Consider the following 17296-nt stretch of genomic DNA (forward strand, 5'->3'; position numbering starts at 1 on the left):
TATGCCATCCCTCAGGCATCTGGCATAAGTTCCAGCTGCCCAGATAAGCCACCTGCCTAGACACCCAGTGCCCCTTGATCATCTGCCCCAAACCATTGGTTAACCAGAGCTAACTCGAGGTTTCTACTGCCCACCCCACACCTAAAAAAGAAATAATGACTAAAAGATATCAAGTTGGGAGACAGAGGAGATTGGGGGGCAGTCTGAGGGGAAGTGGTCAAGATACATTATGTGTGTGTGTGTGTGTGTGTGTGTGTTGAAATTTTCAAAGAATAAAAAAATGAAAAACAGTTGAAGTGGAGACTTCTAGTTCTTTTGCTAGTTATGCTAAACAATGGTTTGCTGGAGCACAAAGGTGAAAGGACATCTTGCTAACGCAAACACATGAAAGACTGTTTTCATGAGGCAGACACAGTTGAAAGGATGTTTGGATATAGCAGACACATGAAAGGATGCTGGATGAAGGAGTATAAATGTGACCCCACAGACGGTGAGAGACAAGCACTGAGCCTTGGTTTGCTCTGCTCCGTCTCACTGTTCTTCACTAAAGACACACGTGCCTTGGTTCGCCTTACATAGCGCTCAACGTGTGATGACTCCGGCACTGAGAGAAACTCGCCCAAGAACTGCTCGTGAGGTTCCTGCAACAGCTTGCTGCTTCTGCAGCCTCGCCTCAGGCTGGTTGTGGAGCCTGGCAATTTCTTCAGGAGTGAACGACAGCTGCCTGGTATCTGCCTGCTGCAAAGACTGTAGCTCCTGGTTTGTGCCTGGTGTCTGCCTGCATGGAGGACTGCTCTGCAGCTGTTCTAATCCTATGTGGTCCTATAGGTCCATTTCTTCCTTATCCTAATAACTTTTTTCTTCCACTGTTTTTCTGCTGGGTGGTGGGCTAGAGGAGAGATTGAATCCTTATTAAAATTAGGTTGCAAAAAAAATTTTTGCCTACCAAAAGTAATCAAGATAATGAAAGAGTTCCTCTTTCCCATTCCCTTCGATTCTCCTAATGTAACACATTGCCTTTAACAGAAATAAATGAACATTGGTACAATATGAGAAACTCATTGCATTTCACCAGTTTCCCCATTAAGGTCCCATTGGCTGCAAGAGCCAATTGGGATGTTGTTGCTTGGCTCGACAGGGACTGTACTATTCTCTATTAAGTCAGTTCTCCCTCTTTCTTCATAGGCAAAGGCTGACGCCAGCTTCTGAGGCTTGACTTTTACCAGAGACAATTTCCAGTGGTCTCATTGGCTCATATGATCTTGTAAAACCACTGGGGGAGAGCACATTAAACATGGCCTCTGTTATGCTTCTTACAATTGCACATAGCTTCTAAAATGTATTTTCTTAAACACAACAATTACAGGTGGATCAACACAGCTATATTCCTGCAATGTTCCTTACAGTATACGTGAGGTGATATACGCTAAAGTCCAACTTCTTGAACTGGAGGTAACTGAATGTGGAGAATACATGCTATTTCATCGGAGTAAAAAGGTTAATGTGTAATGGCAAAAATAAAATAAAAACAAGCCCACAGCCAAAAACGTGCTCAACCCACATCAGCGTGCCAGGGAATATTGGTGCACAGAGAATGGCTTACCGAGTTCTTGGCCACATTGAGACTTTGCTTTTGCCTTATCAAAATTAAACTGTACCATCCGATCGATGGCATATGTGTTTTGGCAAGTCTCTTTCTAAACAGGTCCCAACGTAGCACATACCTGAGTGGCTTCTCAAGATTTTCTTCCACTAAATTATGTTTCCCTCCACTCACTTCTTTGGTCATGTTTTAACTATACATTTTTTTTTAAGATTTTATTTATTTTATGTATATGAGTACACTGTCCCTCTCTTCAGACACACCACAAGAGGGCATTGAATCCTATTAGAGATGGTTGTGAGCCACTATGTGGTTGCTGGGAATTGAACTCAGGACCTCTGCAAAAGCAGTGTTCTTAAACGCTCAACCACCATTCCAACCCACATGATTTGTTTTGTTTTGTTTTTGGGTTTAAGTGTTCTGTTTTTGTGACAAGGTCTTGTGGTTCAGGCTTTCCCCAAATTCATGCAGAAGCGGCCCTTGAGCCCCCTACCCCTTGTTTCCTCCCTAACTTGCTGGGATTATACTACCACCACCTAGCTTGTTTCTGTTTCAGGACATTAAGATGTCGTTGCAACTGTATTCCTGCAGAGCTTCAATTCCAGTCCACTATTTCCTAGATCCTTGCCTAAACTGAGGAATAATTTGAGGACTTTTGGGGGGTCCTGCTCCGGGTTTAATTGTACAGACACCGGAGACATCTAGATAAATATATGGCTGTTGGCCTGCCTGTTTGCTGGGGCAGTCCCTCAGCTGGCCTATCTACTTAAGCCGACCGAGTTCTTGCCACTGTGTCCCTACCATGAGTCTCTACCTCCCTGCTCCGTTCTTGTCCCTGCTTGTCTCCTGCCTGTCCTTCTGCCCCAGCTCCAGCTGCCAGCTCTTTATTCTACAAGAGGTCACACACCTAACTATTCCAGTCTGAGCCAATCAGCAGGGTGACAACGCCCGGCCTATCTATCTCTGTTGCCTTTTGGCATTGAGGACTATGTGACCTCCACACCTCGGCAGCTTGCTTTCTAAAACATGGCCTCAAGAAAATCTTTTGTGCAGGTGAGGATGGATAGAAAGCAGGGAGTGGCCCATAGAAACACTACCAAAATACCCGGCCAAGCCCTGCAATTAATAAGTGAAAAGACCGGACCACACCCACATAGCCATTTGATGTGTGAACCTAGGTCATCCCAACTGAAGAACCTCCAAAAAAAAAAAAAAAAAAAAAAAAAACCTTAGCCGGTCTCTTATACTGACAACCAGCTCTGTAAGTAGGAACTAAAATTCCCAAATGCGAGCAAATCCTACCTGGATGTTATCCGCTTTGGGCAAAGCAGCTAAATGGATGGCTCTAAAGCGAACCTCTGGTAGAGGTGGTTCGCGAGACACAGCAATTCCCATTCTGAATTTGCTCCTTTACCTTACAGAATCTAGACCAATGATTAAGCTTGTATGACCCCAGTCAAGAGTGTCAGCTCTCCTGCAGAGACTGTGGTTGGCCCTAAAAAGGGCCGTTATGGATGGGGGGGTGACACAGCGGCGGCGCTGCCTAGCCTCCGAAGCCGTACAGGGTTCGGCCCTGGCGCTTGAGAGCGTACACCACATCCATGGCGGTGACGGTCTTGCGCTTGGCGTGCTCAGTGTAGGTGACTGCGTCGCGGATCACGTTCTCCAGGAACACCTTCAGTACACCACGGGTCTCCTCATAGATGAGGCCGGAGATGCGCTTGACACCGCCACGCCGAGCTAGGCGACGGATGGCGGGCTTGGTGATCCCCTGGATGTTATCCCGCAAGACCTTGCGGTGACGCTTGGCGCCACCCTTGCCTAAGCCCTTACCACCCTTTCCTCTGCCAGACATGGTTAGCTCAGCCTGAAGCACCACCGAATGAAGCAGTGAAGGTGACCTGCCACAGATATAGGAGAGGATCGGACCTGAGTGAAAACCGAAAGCGCGCGGGCGGGAACTTTTCTAAATTTTTTTTGTCCTGGATGTTGCGTCATCTTCCTGTCTTTCTTTTCTCTTCTCTGCCCTCTACCGGTTCCTTAGTTTCATGCCTTTATTTTTTATTTTTAATTTTCTTAAATTATGGCGCCGTAGTCCCTCAGAGAATTCAGATTCCCAAGTAAAACTTAGAGGTGCCAGTCTTTGGAAAGCCCTGACGCTAAAAGGACAAAAGAGTGGAGAAAGAAATTTAGAGATGAGAGGGGAGAACGCTGCGCCGAAGGGCCCCGAGCTCCTGTTAGGAAAAAACCGCAGCAAAAGAAGTTCCAGTAACCAGCGTGACATAATCGAAAGCAGCGGACCCAGGAATGTGCGTGGAAGGGAAAGTTTCTGAGTACAGTCACTTGTTTCGTTGATAGAGACACAGTATCCAGATCAAGCAGAAATTAGATCCTAGGAAAACTCATGCGAGGATGCCGCCGAGCTTTCTCACCGAGGTCAGTCGGTTTCCACGCACCTCTACCCAAAGGTCCACTGACTAGCCGAGGAGCCCGGGGGAGCTGCTACGCTCGTTTCGATGAGTCCTTTGAGGTCCACCCTTTGTTTTCAGCAATCCCAAACTGTCCCTACTAGGCTAAAATTCGCTTTTTCAAATGCGTGTCTGTTTCATACAGTGACGCCCTGGCAAATGAACTAGAGTCAGTTCTACTAGTATGGCCGTCGTTCCCAGGGCCATCCATGGAAGAATCTTGAGAAAACATTCTGCATCAGAAAGAACTGTGGTGGGTTGGTTGGGGTTTGTATTTAAAGTGATCCTACATGCCTTGTTTGGCCTGTTCCTTTGTCCTAACATCTATATGTGCTTATGAATCCTTGATTTTTTTTTTTCTACTCAGATTTTCTGGCTCCAGACTTGTAGATAGAAGTATGAGGTTTTAAGTCACGTTAGGTTAGGGGCTCAGACCCTCTGCCCCCGCCCCCCACCCCCAACTCCAATGACCTGGGCAGCTCGGCAAGTCTCTTGACGGACAGATCCTTTTGTGGACCACTGCATAGACATGTCTACATGCATAACTAAGCCCCTAGAATTCACAGAGCCCCTCCATCTGCTGTTTTCTGATTTCCGAGGCAACTCCTGGAAGTTGTGTTGCTTCACATCTCTGTTTTGTTGTTGTTGTTGTTGTTGTTGTTGTTGTTGTTGTTGTTTTGGTTTTTTTTTTCTTTTGGACTTCTCCACACTCAACTATGTATGTCCCTTATGGGATGTGATTTCTGTGTCTTTCTTTGTAAGGTGAAGTGCAATAGAAGCTTAATAATTGTTTATGGGTAGACAGTTTCTGCGTTCAGTTCCTGCGCTTGACTCTTTCATTGCTAAATAAAACAACCGCATGTCCAGGCTGCTGAACGGGTTTTGGTACCAGGGCCCTAGGCAGACTCAGCGTCTCCCATCTTTTCAGTTGAAGGGAATCAAGAACATGCACCCACTTTGGACATGAGAATCATTTTGAGCTGAAGGGTTGAGATCCTGAAATCCCTTCTTTGTCTAAGAGTGGAACCTACAAAAGAAAGCAACATTTTATTCTGTTTGCAGAAAATCTCAGAGGTGGGGGTGGGAAACAGTAACATTGTTCCCTTTTCAGAGATGAGACCTGAGACCATTCATTCCTAGGCAGACAGTGTCTTAGGACTGTCCTGTCCTCATCTGTTCTAAGGGCTATTTATTCTCCCAAAAAGTCATTTGACTTTTCCAAAAGTGTCCCTTCTTCCTTTCTCTTTCCCATGTACTTTAGGTATATGGACCCCAAATTCTAACCACCCACTTTGAATTACTCACTTTTTGAGAGTTCCCATGTCTGTGTTCAACACACATATTAGAAGGAAACAACTGTTCTGACCTATCTTGTCTTGTACGACTCAGCTCCAACTAAGAAACATGTAAGTTAAAGCAAAAAAAAAAAAAAAACAGAACAAAACAAAACAAAACAAAACAAAAAAACCTTCAATTTTTAAAAGCCCCTTAAAATATATAACTGATAACATTTCTGCAGACCTCATGAGAGTTAAACATTTTATGTAGCTCTGAAATATTGTAATATACTTTTATATTAAAGAATATTCCAGTAAAATTTTATATTAATTATACTAAGTTGTCATGTATAGGCAGGAACAGTGACTGACCAGTAGGAAGATAGTTGTACTGATTTCCATCCAATGGCAGGATACTGGAGCTACTGATCCATCTCAAGATGAAGTCAGAAAAGAATCCCAAATACCTGTGGTTTATTATTTTGGTCCTAGGTTGCAGACCATTCAAAATAAAAGCAAATCAGGTATACAGCCTGAGCAGCCAACAGACAAAACTTTACCTGGTCCAAGTTGGTGTTTGAATATAACCCTGGGGGGTACTTGAGCCCAAACTCAAAACTTAGTCCATACTTTTGTATTAAACACAAAACTTAGTCCATACTTTTATATTAAAAACAAATACATATATTTGTTTATATAAGTACATATAAAATATTGCATGCCCAATAGTTTGTTTAAATTTTTTGTTTGCTTTTTACTGTACAGAAAAAGTTGAGCTTCTTAAATCCACCCCCAATTAAGATCCCAATTCTCCGTCTCTAAACTTTAGGACCTTGCAATTTGGTTTGTTTTCTTTGAGACAGGGAGGGTCTCACTGTGTAGCCCTGGCTGTCCTGGAACTCTCTGTATAGACCAGGCTGCCCTGGAACTTACCTGCATCTACTTGCCTCTGTGCTAATACACTCTGCTTGGCCTTTTTGGGGGGTAATTTTTAATGAAAAACTTCAGGACTTTTCTGAGAAATAGTTCTCTGCAGAGAAACAGTTTCTTCTGTATCATAACCCCTGTTCTGGTCAAAGTTTAGATCCAGAATTTCACATAAATATCCCTCTCCTGTCAGATGTGGAGACCAAGCACAGCTGAACTAAGTGACTGAATTGCCATTTAAATCAATGTGCCAGGGAAGGAGTACAGATTAAGTTTGCCTGGGCAGCAAGGATTATCTCTTTTGGAAGGGACACTGATAACCTTGAAAGTTTACTTCTCGATTTCTAATTTTATGCCTTAGAATTCATGTTTACAAAGGCACCCTCATTTCTGAAAAGTACAAATCTCTTACAGGCATAGTTTTAGAAGCTAGACAAGAAGACTCCCAACTTTCTTATTGTCTGTGAAAATAAACCCCACAACTCTTGGACTCTATATTTGAATACAACAGCTTTCTCTTACTCTCAGGGGATGGCTGACCCCCAGCCAATGGCTAAGCACACAGATAATACTGCACATTACATATTCATATACAGCACTATGTTTCCTTTAGTATATGTGTAGATATTTAACTTATAAATTTGTCTCAGTAAAAAAGATCAAAACAATGACAGTAAAACCGAGCAATGATGATCATCTTAGTGAAATTTGTTTGCACTTTGGAGCCCTCATTGCATAAGATCAAGATTACCTGAACATAAGCCCTGGCTGCCCTGACAGATGTTCTGATAATGGAGGCTGATACAAAGTAAACAATTGGTGTGTAGCAAGGATATGCTGGACAAGGGGATGGCTTATGTCCTGGGTGAAAGGCATGAGAAGATAGGCCATACAAAGTAAAATAAAACTCCTGCCTCTTCTTTTCTGGAATCTTTCACTTACTATTACCTAAACACTGATGAGGGCAGAAATCAGAATCTCAGATCAGGGATTAGAGTCTGCGGTTTGAGAATCTCTTTCTGATTTAGATCAGCACCCCATGCATCATGCTCCAATGTCTACATTACAAAGAAAACCTTACCAGGAAACAGAACACTTGGGTGGGCACCATCCCGCTCTCACAGGGCAGGTCCCCTTCTGATGGAAAAGTTCAGCAGGAAAGTTTGAGAGGCACCGGATGGTTTGATTGTACAATATAAAGATGTTTCTGTTTCAAGGATTTACAGACTGATGCATCTCACCCTAGAACTACTTTTATAGGGAGCATTGCTGGCTATGCTTAAAACGTTGTTAGGAAATGACCACAGGAAGAAGCAACCATTCACGTCAGTGATGCTTCTGTGCCATATTTTGGAGGTTGCTTCTGCTCCTCCTGAAGGATTCTTAAAGAAATTAACTAAACTACTGAACTTCTAAGTGTGTTTAGTATTTTGGAATCTCCTTAAAATCAATTTCATTTTACTTGGATTTCAGCATAAAGATAATACATTCTGTCACCATCATGGAAAGTGTTAAATATCTTGGGCCTATTTTTACTTTTGGGTTTGAGTTGTTAAAAGGTTGATATAGAACGCTTAAAAAAAAAATCAGGCATGCTATTAAAAGCTATATATTAAACCAGGCAGTAGTGGCACACACCTTTAGTCCCAGCACTCAGGAGGCAGAAACAGGCGGTTTTTTGTGAGTTCAAGGCCAGCCTGGTCTTCAGATGGAGTTCCAGGAACCCAAGGCTGCATCCAGAAATCCTGTCTTGAATAATGAAATACTCTTTTGCTTTGAAAGTTATTTTGACTTGTCATCTAGATGACAGGTTTAAAACTATTTAGTAACTGTTCTCCACTGGAAAGGCGGCATTAATACTTCTAGTCTTATCCTTCTTTGATATATAAACATTTCATCTACAGGACTAAATTGGCCTTTATTTATTGTGTGGGAGTGGGTGGTGATGGAAGGAACTGCACTCTAGACCGAAGGCGGGAGCACCCATACATAACAATGGTCAGTGTGCAGTAAATGTCGCCCGGCTTTGGTAGGGTTCCGATACAGGTAAAACATAAATTTACTTTTGTTTTCTTTCACTATACATTGCTTTGTCATTCCTCAGCCGTGGTACAAAGCGTTCAAACCTCTGGGTACAATGCCTGACCTTAAATGAATGCCAAGAGTTGCAGTATCTGGTGATTTGCTACAAAGTGAATCGCAGTACATGAAAGGGGCAAACTTGTTTCCAAAGAGACGGAGTAGAAGAGCACACAGGGAGAGAAACACTTTAGACACCGCTTTTAGGAAAGTTACATCAAGTGAAAGGCACCATCTTTTCAAAACCCTCCGTGGTTCACAAATACAGGAAGAAGGAAACGCAAGAGAGAAGGGATAGTGTAACCATCTTGAAACCCAGCAAATAGGATCGTATTCTATCCAATCAGACTGCAAATCCAGAAACTCTTGTTTTCTGGCCCAATCAAGACGAAGATAAGTCTATAAGTAAGGCCACTAGGCGGCTGCAAGCCGAAGTCGCAAAAAACATGGCCCGTACAAAGCAGACCGCCCGCAAGTCCACCGGCGGCAAGGCCCCGCGCAAGCAGCTGGCCACCAAGGCCGCCCGCAAGAGCGCCCCGGCCACGGGCGGCGTGAAGAAGCCGCACCGCTACCGGCCCGGCACCGTGGCGCTGCGGGAGATCCGGCGCTACCAGAAGTCGACCGAGCTGCTGATCCGCAAGCTGCCGTTCCAGCGCCTGGTGCGCGAGATCGCGCAGGACTTCAAGACGGACCTGCGCTTCCAGAGCTCAGCCGTCATGGCGCTGCAGGAGGCGAGCGAGGCCTACCTGGTGGGTCTGTTCGAGGACACCAACCTGTGTGCCATCCATGCCAAACGCGTCACCATCATGCCCAAGGACATCCAGTTGGCCCGTCGCATCCGCGGGGAGCGCGCCTAAGCTATCTCTGGTTCATCCCAACAAAGGCTCTTTTCAGAGCCACCTACGTTATCAATAAGAGTAGCTGTGTGTTGCACTTGATTTTTTTTTTTTCAATGTCAGACATAAATACACGCCCTCCAGTGTGTCAGGCCTAACAATTTCCAGTAGTCTCAGGAAACCTCCCATGTTCGTTCAGCTTAGGCTGGTTTTGAGCTCATTGTTATGTAAGGATGAGCCAATCCGGAAAAGGGGTTAGAATTAGGTTCTCAGAACCATGAACCAGGAAATAATTCAACTTAAAAATTCCAAGTGTGATACCTAAGGAAAGGAAAAATTAATTTGTTTCAACCTGGTGTCTTAAGGATTCGTGAGTGAAAAGGACATAAAGAACAGCTGAGGTAAAACTGCGACTCTCATTAACTGGCTAACATGAAATAGAACGCTACGATTGGCTAGGAAGACTTTCCTCTAAGCACCACCAAGGCTCGCAACTAGAGTCAATTTGAGTAGGCTCCGCCTCCTTGACGCTGACACTGCTGTAAATTAACCAATAAAAATGGAGTGCTGTGAGAACCTTCATTTGCATACAAGCTCTATAAGTACCGCATAACCAGCCGCGATGTAACAGTCCGTAGTTGCCTCGTCCATCTTACGGTGAGTCTCTAAACGCGGAGGAAAATGCCGGATCCAGCCAAGTCTGCTCCTGCTCCAAAGAAGGGCTCGAAGAAAGCTGTCACGAAAGTCCAGAAGAAAGATGGCAAGAAGCGCAAGCGCAGCCGTAAGGAAAGCTACTCTGTCTACGTGTACAAGGTGCTGAAGCAAGTGCACCCGGACACCGGCATCTCATCTAAGGCCATGGGTATCATGAATTCCTTCGTGAACGACATCTTCGAGCGCATCGCAGGTGAGGCCTCCCGTCTGGCGCATTACAACAAGCGCTCGACCATCACTTCCCGGGAGATACAGACGGCCGTGCGTCTGCTGCTTCCCGGGGAGTTGGCTAAACATGCTGTGTCGGAGGGCACCAAGGCTGTGACCAAGTACACCAGCTCCAAGTGAGGTGCAGCAAAGACGTGATTGATCGGCTTTACCCAAAAGGCTCTTTTCAGAGCCACTTTAGTTCTCGAAGAAAGGGCTGTAATCACTAAGGGCCTGTATGGTCTAGCAGGTAAGGTCTGGTCGTGAGTCTAACCCTGCAACACTGCAATATCGAGTGTTTCAAAGTGTAAGGTGAGGTGGAGGTTGTCTCATCACGTATCAGATTGAGGTGAGATGTAAATTTATGGCCGGGGAACTATCTTCCCATTAGACTGTTCAAGCCTACTCCAAGTTAATCCCGGCATCTCCTGTGATTGATTCCAAGCAGGGGCTAGTGTCTCACTGCCCTAGGCACCCAGGATTGTACTCTACCTAGATCATATGGGCCAACTATTGTCATCAGACAGAAGTATCCCAAGTGATACTCAATAGGGTCATCTTCAGAAACTCCCGCTCGCTGCCCAGCTTCAACCGCTTTGAGTGTTCATAACACAGACTCATTTTTTTTTTAAACACTGAGTACTAAAGATGGTATACACAGCGGGAATAAGACTTATCTTGCACCTTTCACCAAGGGCTGAGGGCTCTTAACTTTTCTGATTCTCTTCCAGTAAGAAAATAGTGGAGCTGTTTCTAGGTTGGTTAGGGTTAGATGAGATAATGGTACCAGCTGTAACAAGCAGTTGCCAGGGCATAGTGGGGTAGGAAGCAGTGCAGCCACCACTGTGCCTCCTGCACACTTCCAACAAGTGTGCGTACAGATTTAATTCTCTTAAGTGTCTTGCGTTTACCTCCTTACTGCATAAGGCATGTTTCTGGAGAGACCTTGAGATCTGTGGGTTGTCATTATGTAGAAACTAAGTATCTTCTGATCCCCTAAGGAGATAGTGGGCTTTAATACTTGATGACTGGTGTTTTTAATCCCAGCACTCTAGGAAGCAGATTCTTGATATTTGCCACACTTGGTAATAGTTTACAGCCAAAGATAGCCCAGCACTCTGGGGAGGCAGGCAATTGGACTTCTGAGTTCAAGATAAGCCTGATCCACAGAGATAGTTCCAGGATAACCAGGGCTATGTCCTAACCAAGACAACACAAGAAATCTTGTCTCAAACAATTCTCATCAAAAAGTACTAGTAAACTCTCCTCAGCTTCTAATTGACATTTCTGAATTTTGATGATTTAACACAAAAGGGAACCAAGCAAAAAGAAACTACCTATAATTTATCTCTGCTATTTGTGATACTGTATTTTATCTGATTTGGCCTGTTCAGGACTCCTGGAGAATAATAAACAGGAAAGGGTGCGGTGAATAACGGGCTAATACATAGGCGCCTTGGGGTTACATCATCCAGGGGCACCTCTTCTCCTGAGGTGTCTACTCTATGAGACAAATCCAAAGGGTTTGCCTGTCAATTCCTTTGTTGGGGACTCCCCCTCCCCCCAAGTCATTTTAAGAATCTAAACAGCGACTTATATTTTCATATTGATTTCCAGACATTAGGTGGTAGAAATCGTTCTAAATGACCATTCCTTACCCCCATACCTCCGATGAAAAATAAAAAGATGTTGATAGAATTTTAGGACTGGCAAGATGCCCCAGTATGTAAAGGTATCTTTGCCCAATGACCTGAGTTTGGTCCTGGGGACAAACACAAACACAATAAGTAAATATGATTTTTTTTTTTTTTTTTTTTTTTTTTTTTTTTTTTTTTTTTTTTTTAGGATTAGGAGAGTTCACAGTAAAATTTGAATCCTAATTATTTGCTTACAGGAAAAAGCACCCACCCCCTGTCTGGCCAAGTCTATCTTATTTGTAATGGTCGGATGTGTATTTAAAGAAAAGGAGCATTACTGAGGGTTCTGGTTCAGTTCTGAGAAGAGCCAGGTTGGGTAGATTATAAACACAAAGCAAAACAAAGAAACTTCCTAGCAGGGAGAAATGGTATTTGGCTGAGTCTGGTGGCACAAGCCTTTAGTCCAAGCACTTGGGGGACAAAGGTAAGTGGATCTCCATGAGTTTAAGGCCAGCCTGGTCTACATTTGGAGCTCTAAGTCAGACAAGGCTATATAGTGACACTCTACCTCAAAACAACCCAGAAGTTGTATTTGGGATTCTAAGCGTTGACTGAGTCCACAGGGCTAAGGACCCCCATACGAGTTGCAGTTATCAAGAAAGCTACATCACAGACCATCCCTGACACTACAGAGAGATACTGTACATATGAGAGGATAACTCCTAAGGCCTCTGTGTGGGTCAGGGTACCGTGCATACACTACTGCGACAAACCAGCCGTCCTGTGACTTTCTCGGAGGTTTCATTTGCTGTGCTTCTTAATAATGCACTTCCTCATCTTAAAATCGGGAATACTAGCAATGGTCACACAATCTTCAGGAAGTGACCACGTTGTTATAAGGATTTTGGAAAGCATACCTCACAAGACTAATAACTCATACCTACACTATATTGTGTTCAAAATGAAAAGTTTACATTAAACATTGGTCAAAACTGACCACCACTTTTTAAAGGGCCCACTCACTGATTACAAAATAACAAACACATACTCTACAATTTTTTTTATTTACCAAAAAGTACACAGGTTAAAGTTGATTTCAGAACAAGACCTGCTTGTTCTTCAGGAATAAGGGGAGCAGGGGTGGTGTTCGAGGAGTCTGGTTGGTTCATAGGTTTGGAATGAACTTAAAGGCCGGTGTGGCGCACACCTTTAGTCACTGAACGGGGAGGAGGCACAGGCTGGCAAAAAAAAAAAGGATTTAAGAGAAAGTTAGAATGGGTTAAACTTTTTTTTTTCTTTTCTTTTTTTCGGAGCTGGGGATCGAACCCAGGGCCTTGCGCTTGCTAGGCAAGCGCTCTACCTCTGAGCTAAATCCCCAACCCTAGAATGGGTTAAACTTTTAACGAAAAAAGAACAATAAAAAACAAAGGGAAGTAGAAAGGGCAAATCTGAGAATCAGCAGGATAGCAGACTTCCCCAGTCTACCAAGACTGAATTAACCAATAAAAACAAAGACTTCTCTGACAAATCCCCTGTGAGTTCAACACTGAAGGAGATGAAGTGCATAGCCAATGAGGTTAGATGCAGAAGATACTTGTAAATGCTGTGAGCTTGGGGCTTGGGCTTTTGTTTTGAATTCTGTGCACGAGTGTCTTGTCTGTATCTGCATGAATACCTGGTACCACGGAGTTTAGAAAAGGATGTCAGACACTCTGGGAGTGGAGTTACAGATGGTTGCGATCCATCATGTGATTGCTGGGAACTGAACTCGGGTCCTCTCTAAGAGCAGCAACTGTTCTTAATCAATGAGCCCTTTGCCTGGTTCATTGTTGGTTTGGTTTTGACTCTGTGCCTTCCTGGTGGGCAAGACGAAGAAGGGCAAACTATTTTATTGGCTATGAGCTTTGGAGCAACTGTGTACTAACCAGTCCTATTATACTCTCATGTCTCCTGCTACCCAGGCTGGCCTGAGACTCCTTAAGTATTGAGGATGACCTTGAATTGCCGATCCTCGTACCTCCGCCTCCCTAATGCTGGTGTGGCTCTATGCTTGGTTTTCTGCCGTTCAGAGGATTAAGCAGAGCTGAGGACTAACACTGAGCAAGCACTGGGCCGGTGGAACTACTCCCCAAACCCCAAGCCTTATGGAGTCCCAAGTTGTCTACATTCGTACTAGTGTTGGGGCCAATGGGGAAGGAGAAAGAGACTAGACTTCTCATTGCCAACCTTAATATACAATTTTCTGGGAGTTAGTTTATGAGACATGACCTCTAAAGATTCTGCCAGTGCCACTTCACACAAATGGGAGATGTAGGAATGGTCCTAACAAGTCTCTTTAGAAGGAACGTTCTAGCACTACTGTAAAATATGAACAATGACGTAAGTAAGCAGAGCTACCTTAGCATGGGTAGGAAAGTCGGCATCATGTCTGTCCATCCTCCCTTGACTGCCCCTCCCCCAAACACAGATCTGTAGGTTTACTGAAGTCCTTCTCCATATTAAATATTAAATAATCAAAACCAGCATCGTTGAGACTTTTTTCTCCTCCCTCCCTGGCAATTCCTTATCAAATATTTTCTATCTTGTTCATATTTTTGCGTTTTTTTTAAAAACAGGGTCTCTATTATATAGCTCTGGCTTCCCTGTACTCCAGGTTGGCCTCAAACTCACTGAGATCATTCCCAAGTACTGGAAATAAAGGTATGTATGTGCCCACCATAGTGGCTTATCAAATTCTTCACTGTGATTCTGCCCAACCTCTAAAATTTACTGACCAAAAAAGATTAGATTCTTCAACTTTCTATGTGCACTTGTCCGTTCAACTGATGGTTGTCACCTATTCTGGGGTCCAGCATTCTAGACTCAAACTACTGCTTTAACGGTAATACTTAGGTTTAATATGAGTCTTAAGGGAGATGGGGTTTCAGTTCAGTGTGGGATGCGCCTCCCTAGCCTGCAGGAAGTCCTGGGCTCAATCACCCCACAAACTGTCTCATGGCAGTGCGCCCCCGTAGGCCCAGCACTAACAGAATAGTCTCTAGATAGAGCGCGTTCCAGACCAGCCAGGGATACACAAGACTGTCTAAAAAGAATCTCAAGTAATATACTAATCCAGAATTCTTTCCACTTTCCTGCCCTCTTCTTCCAACTTGCTCCTCAGCGCGGTAACTAGAAGGTTTAATGTTCTGAGTCAAAACTCTGACCTCCACCATTACCCTTCTCACATTTCCTGTTAGTGAATTTAGAAAAGTTTGTTGATCCTTCCTCCAAAATATTGTAAATGTGACCATTTCTCAGAAGTCCCAACTCCACAAGCTGCTCCTCCTCCCACTCCGGCTCCCCAATTAGTTTCCTACAGCTCCCTGATTTAATCTCTGAGTTGGCAGTTAAGCCTGTAATACCTCTGAGGGCCAGCTACCCACAATATCTCCATTCTTCTGACTTGGAACCACAGGGTACATCATAGGCCCCTCCTAGGGACAATCTGTAAATTCAAAAGAGTCATGGAAGGTCCCCAAATGGATTTGGCTACTCTGGTTTTATCCCCAAAGCGGGCTAGAAATCGCTGCGCCTTGTAAAATGGGCCTAGATTCTCCCCTGAGAATGAATTTGCGGTTCTCTATTAGCAAGCCTGGAAAATGACAACCCCTGACCGATCCAGCCTCCTAAGCCTGCTTTGTACTGAGGCATGGGCGGCCTAGTAATTAACTACAAGACCCTGACGGTCCAAGAAACTTCTTGCACTGCTCTAGGAAGGAAGACTTCCCACGACCACACCACTCCTACCCCAAAAAGGCATGTGAACCCACTCTCCTCCCCACCAGCTACATCAGATCCCTTCGGATGCCTTGTTCTCAGCTCTGGAAACTTCGCACTAAAGATCCACTGGGCTGCTTTCCTGCCCGCTCTCTGGCTCGGCTGACCCAGGCTTCCTTCCTAACTAGCTCCGACAATGTTGGAACTTGCCATGCTGGACTCGGAGGAGACAGAGATCGCAAGTCTTCTCCTACTTGCTCCTTGGCGTCTGCCGCCAGAGCCTCGGGTTAGGCGGGATTTTGAATCTGCTCCCCGGCAGCCGCAGCAGCAGCTGCGATCCCCAAAGGCGGCCACCAGAGGTCGGCACGTGGGCGCTCGAGCGCACTGATCAGACTGGCCTGCTGAGCTGGGTAGTTCTGCAGCTGCGCACTCGCGAAGACTGAGAGCCTCTCGTGATGCTGCTCTCCAGCAGATGCGAAATAAACCACTATTACGGTGCGCTTTGAATGGGGCCCTTCCCTATACCAGAGGAAATCGGACACGCACCACCCTTTTCTACACGCTTTATGCTTTCGCAGACCCAGCCGATATCAATCCACTCTTGTCGGCTAGGGGAAAGCAATTAATCGCAAGGTTTGTGGGAGACTGAAGGAATCCGCCGAGAAGGATTCGTGTCACGTGGGTCCCCGAGCATTGGCAAGGATGACACGACCGCGTGCTGCTTGCATTGTGCGCAGGTGACCACGCGATGGCGCCAGAGAGTCACTTAGCCCCTAAGTTCTATTTTCCTTCTTTTACTATATTATCTGTCTAGGTAGGGGGTCTTGATTAGAGTTTGCTTTTTCTGCTAGTTAAAAAAATTAAAGGCAGGAAAAATGTGGAGCAGGTAGAAAAGGGGTAAATCTCAGACACAGCAGTCAGAATCAACCGGTGAAGAAAGGTTTTTATTAGGGTAAGGAAAAGCACGCGCACATAGAGCACAGCACACAGACAGATTGGGGGTGATCACAGGAAGTCGGCCTTTCCTGGAGCGGTGGGAGGCTTTAGAATCTTTAAAGGGATCCCCTAATTTAGGGTTCGTCAGTTTGAATAAAGACAGAGAAACTGATAGGCCCACATTTCTAGATAAACATGTTACTAGTCGGGCCCTGAAATTGGGCTGAGCTGCCTGCCTCTGCTAGCAGGAGAAAAAGCCCACCTGGTCTTCAGGTCTTTGTCTCAGGTCAGGAGCATTTAATAAAAAATAAAGTAAGGGGCTGGAGAGATGGCTCAGTGGTTAAGAGCACCCGACTACTCTTCCAGAGGTCCTGAGTTCAATTCCCAGCAACCACATGGTGGCTCACAACCATCTGTAAAGAGATCCGATCCCCTCTTCTGGTGTGTCTGAAGACAGCTACAGTGTACTCATATATAATAAATGAATAAATCTTTTAAAAAAAATAAAATAAAATAAAATAAAAAGCAAGTGGTTTGCCATTGTCTGTTACCTCCCACTACGTGCCTGCCTACTAACGCTCTAAATCCTCCCTCATTTCCTTCCTTTGTGTTTTGTAACTTGATTGGGAGGTGTCACGATGTCCAAAAGGCTGAGCACACCTGCATGCAATAGGGAAATGTGTGGAGTAATGGGCAAATGGGGTAACTACCAGCTCTCTCTACTGAGAAATGCCCGGAAGTTGTGAAGCCACCTGTCATTTGCCAACGTGCTTTTATTTCTAATGATAACCAGAGAAATTCTAAGTCCTGACCTTAAGATATAAGTCTTTACGAAGGACTAGGAGGAGTTAAGACA

At 44.7% G+C, this 17296-nt stretch overlaps 3 protein-coding genes and 1 long non-coding RNA gene across 4 annotated transcripts; 3 read left to right on the forward strand and 1 right to left on the reverse strand.

The window, feature by feature from the left end:
* Positions 1-3091: 3091 nt before the first annotated feature.
* H4c14 (H4 clustered histone 14) lies at positions 3092-3487 on the reverse strand. Its single transcript, NM_001123469.1, is given in 1 exon segment — positions 3092-3487. A coding segment is annotated over 1 exon segment (312 nt). The 5' UTR covers positions 3459-3487; the 3' UTR covers positions 3092-3146.
* Positions 3488-8785: 5298 nt separating this feature from the next.
* On the forward strand, positions 8786-9211 carry H3c15 (H3 clustered histone 15). Its single transcript, NM_001107698.2, is given in 1 exon segment — positions 8786-9211. A coding segment is annotated over 1 exon segment (411 nt). The 5' UTR covers positions 8786-8800.
* Positions 9212-9819: 608 nt separating this feature from the next.
* H2bc18 (H2B clustered histone 18) lies at positions 9820-14267 on the forward strand. The gene is given in 1 exon segment (NM_001416314.2): positions 9820-14267. A coding segment is annotated over 1 exon segment (381 nt). The 5' UTR covers positions 9820-9871; the 3' UTR covers positions 10253-14267.
* Positions 14268-14360: 93 nt separating this feature from the next.
* Positions 14361-16965, forward strand: LOC147996423 (uncharacterized). Its single transcript, XR_015676573.1, has 2 exons — positions 14361-14448; positions 15573-16965. It is a non-coding gene; the product is annotated as an uncharacterized LOC147996423 (long non-coding RNA).
* The last annotated feature ends 331 nt before the right edge of the window (positions 16966-17296 follow it).

The sequence above is a fragment of the Rattus norvegicus genome, chromosome 2, assembly GCF_021556685.1.
Source record: "Rattus norvegicus strain SHRSP/BbbUtx chromosome 2, alternate assembly SHRSP_T2T, whole genome shotgun sequence".
NCBI classification, from domain to species: domain Eukaryota; kingdom Metazoa; phylum Chordata; class Mammalia; order Rodentia; family Muridae; genus Rattus; species Rattus norvegicus.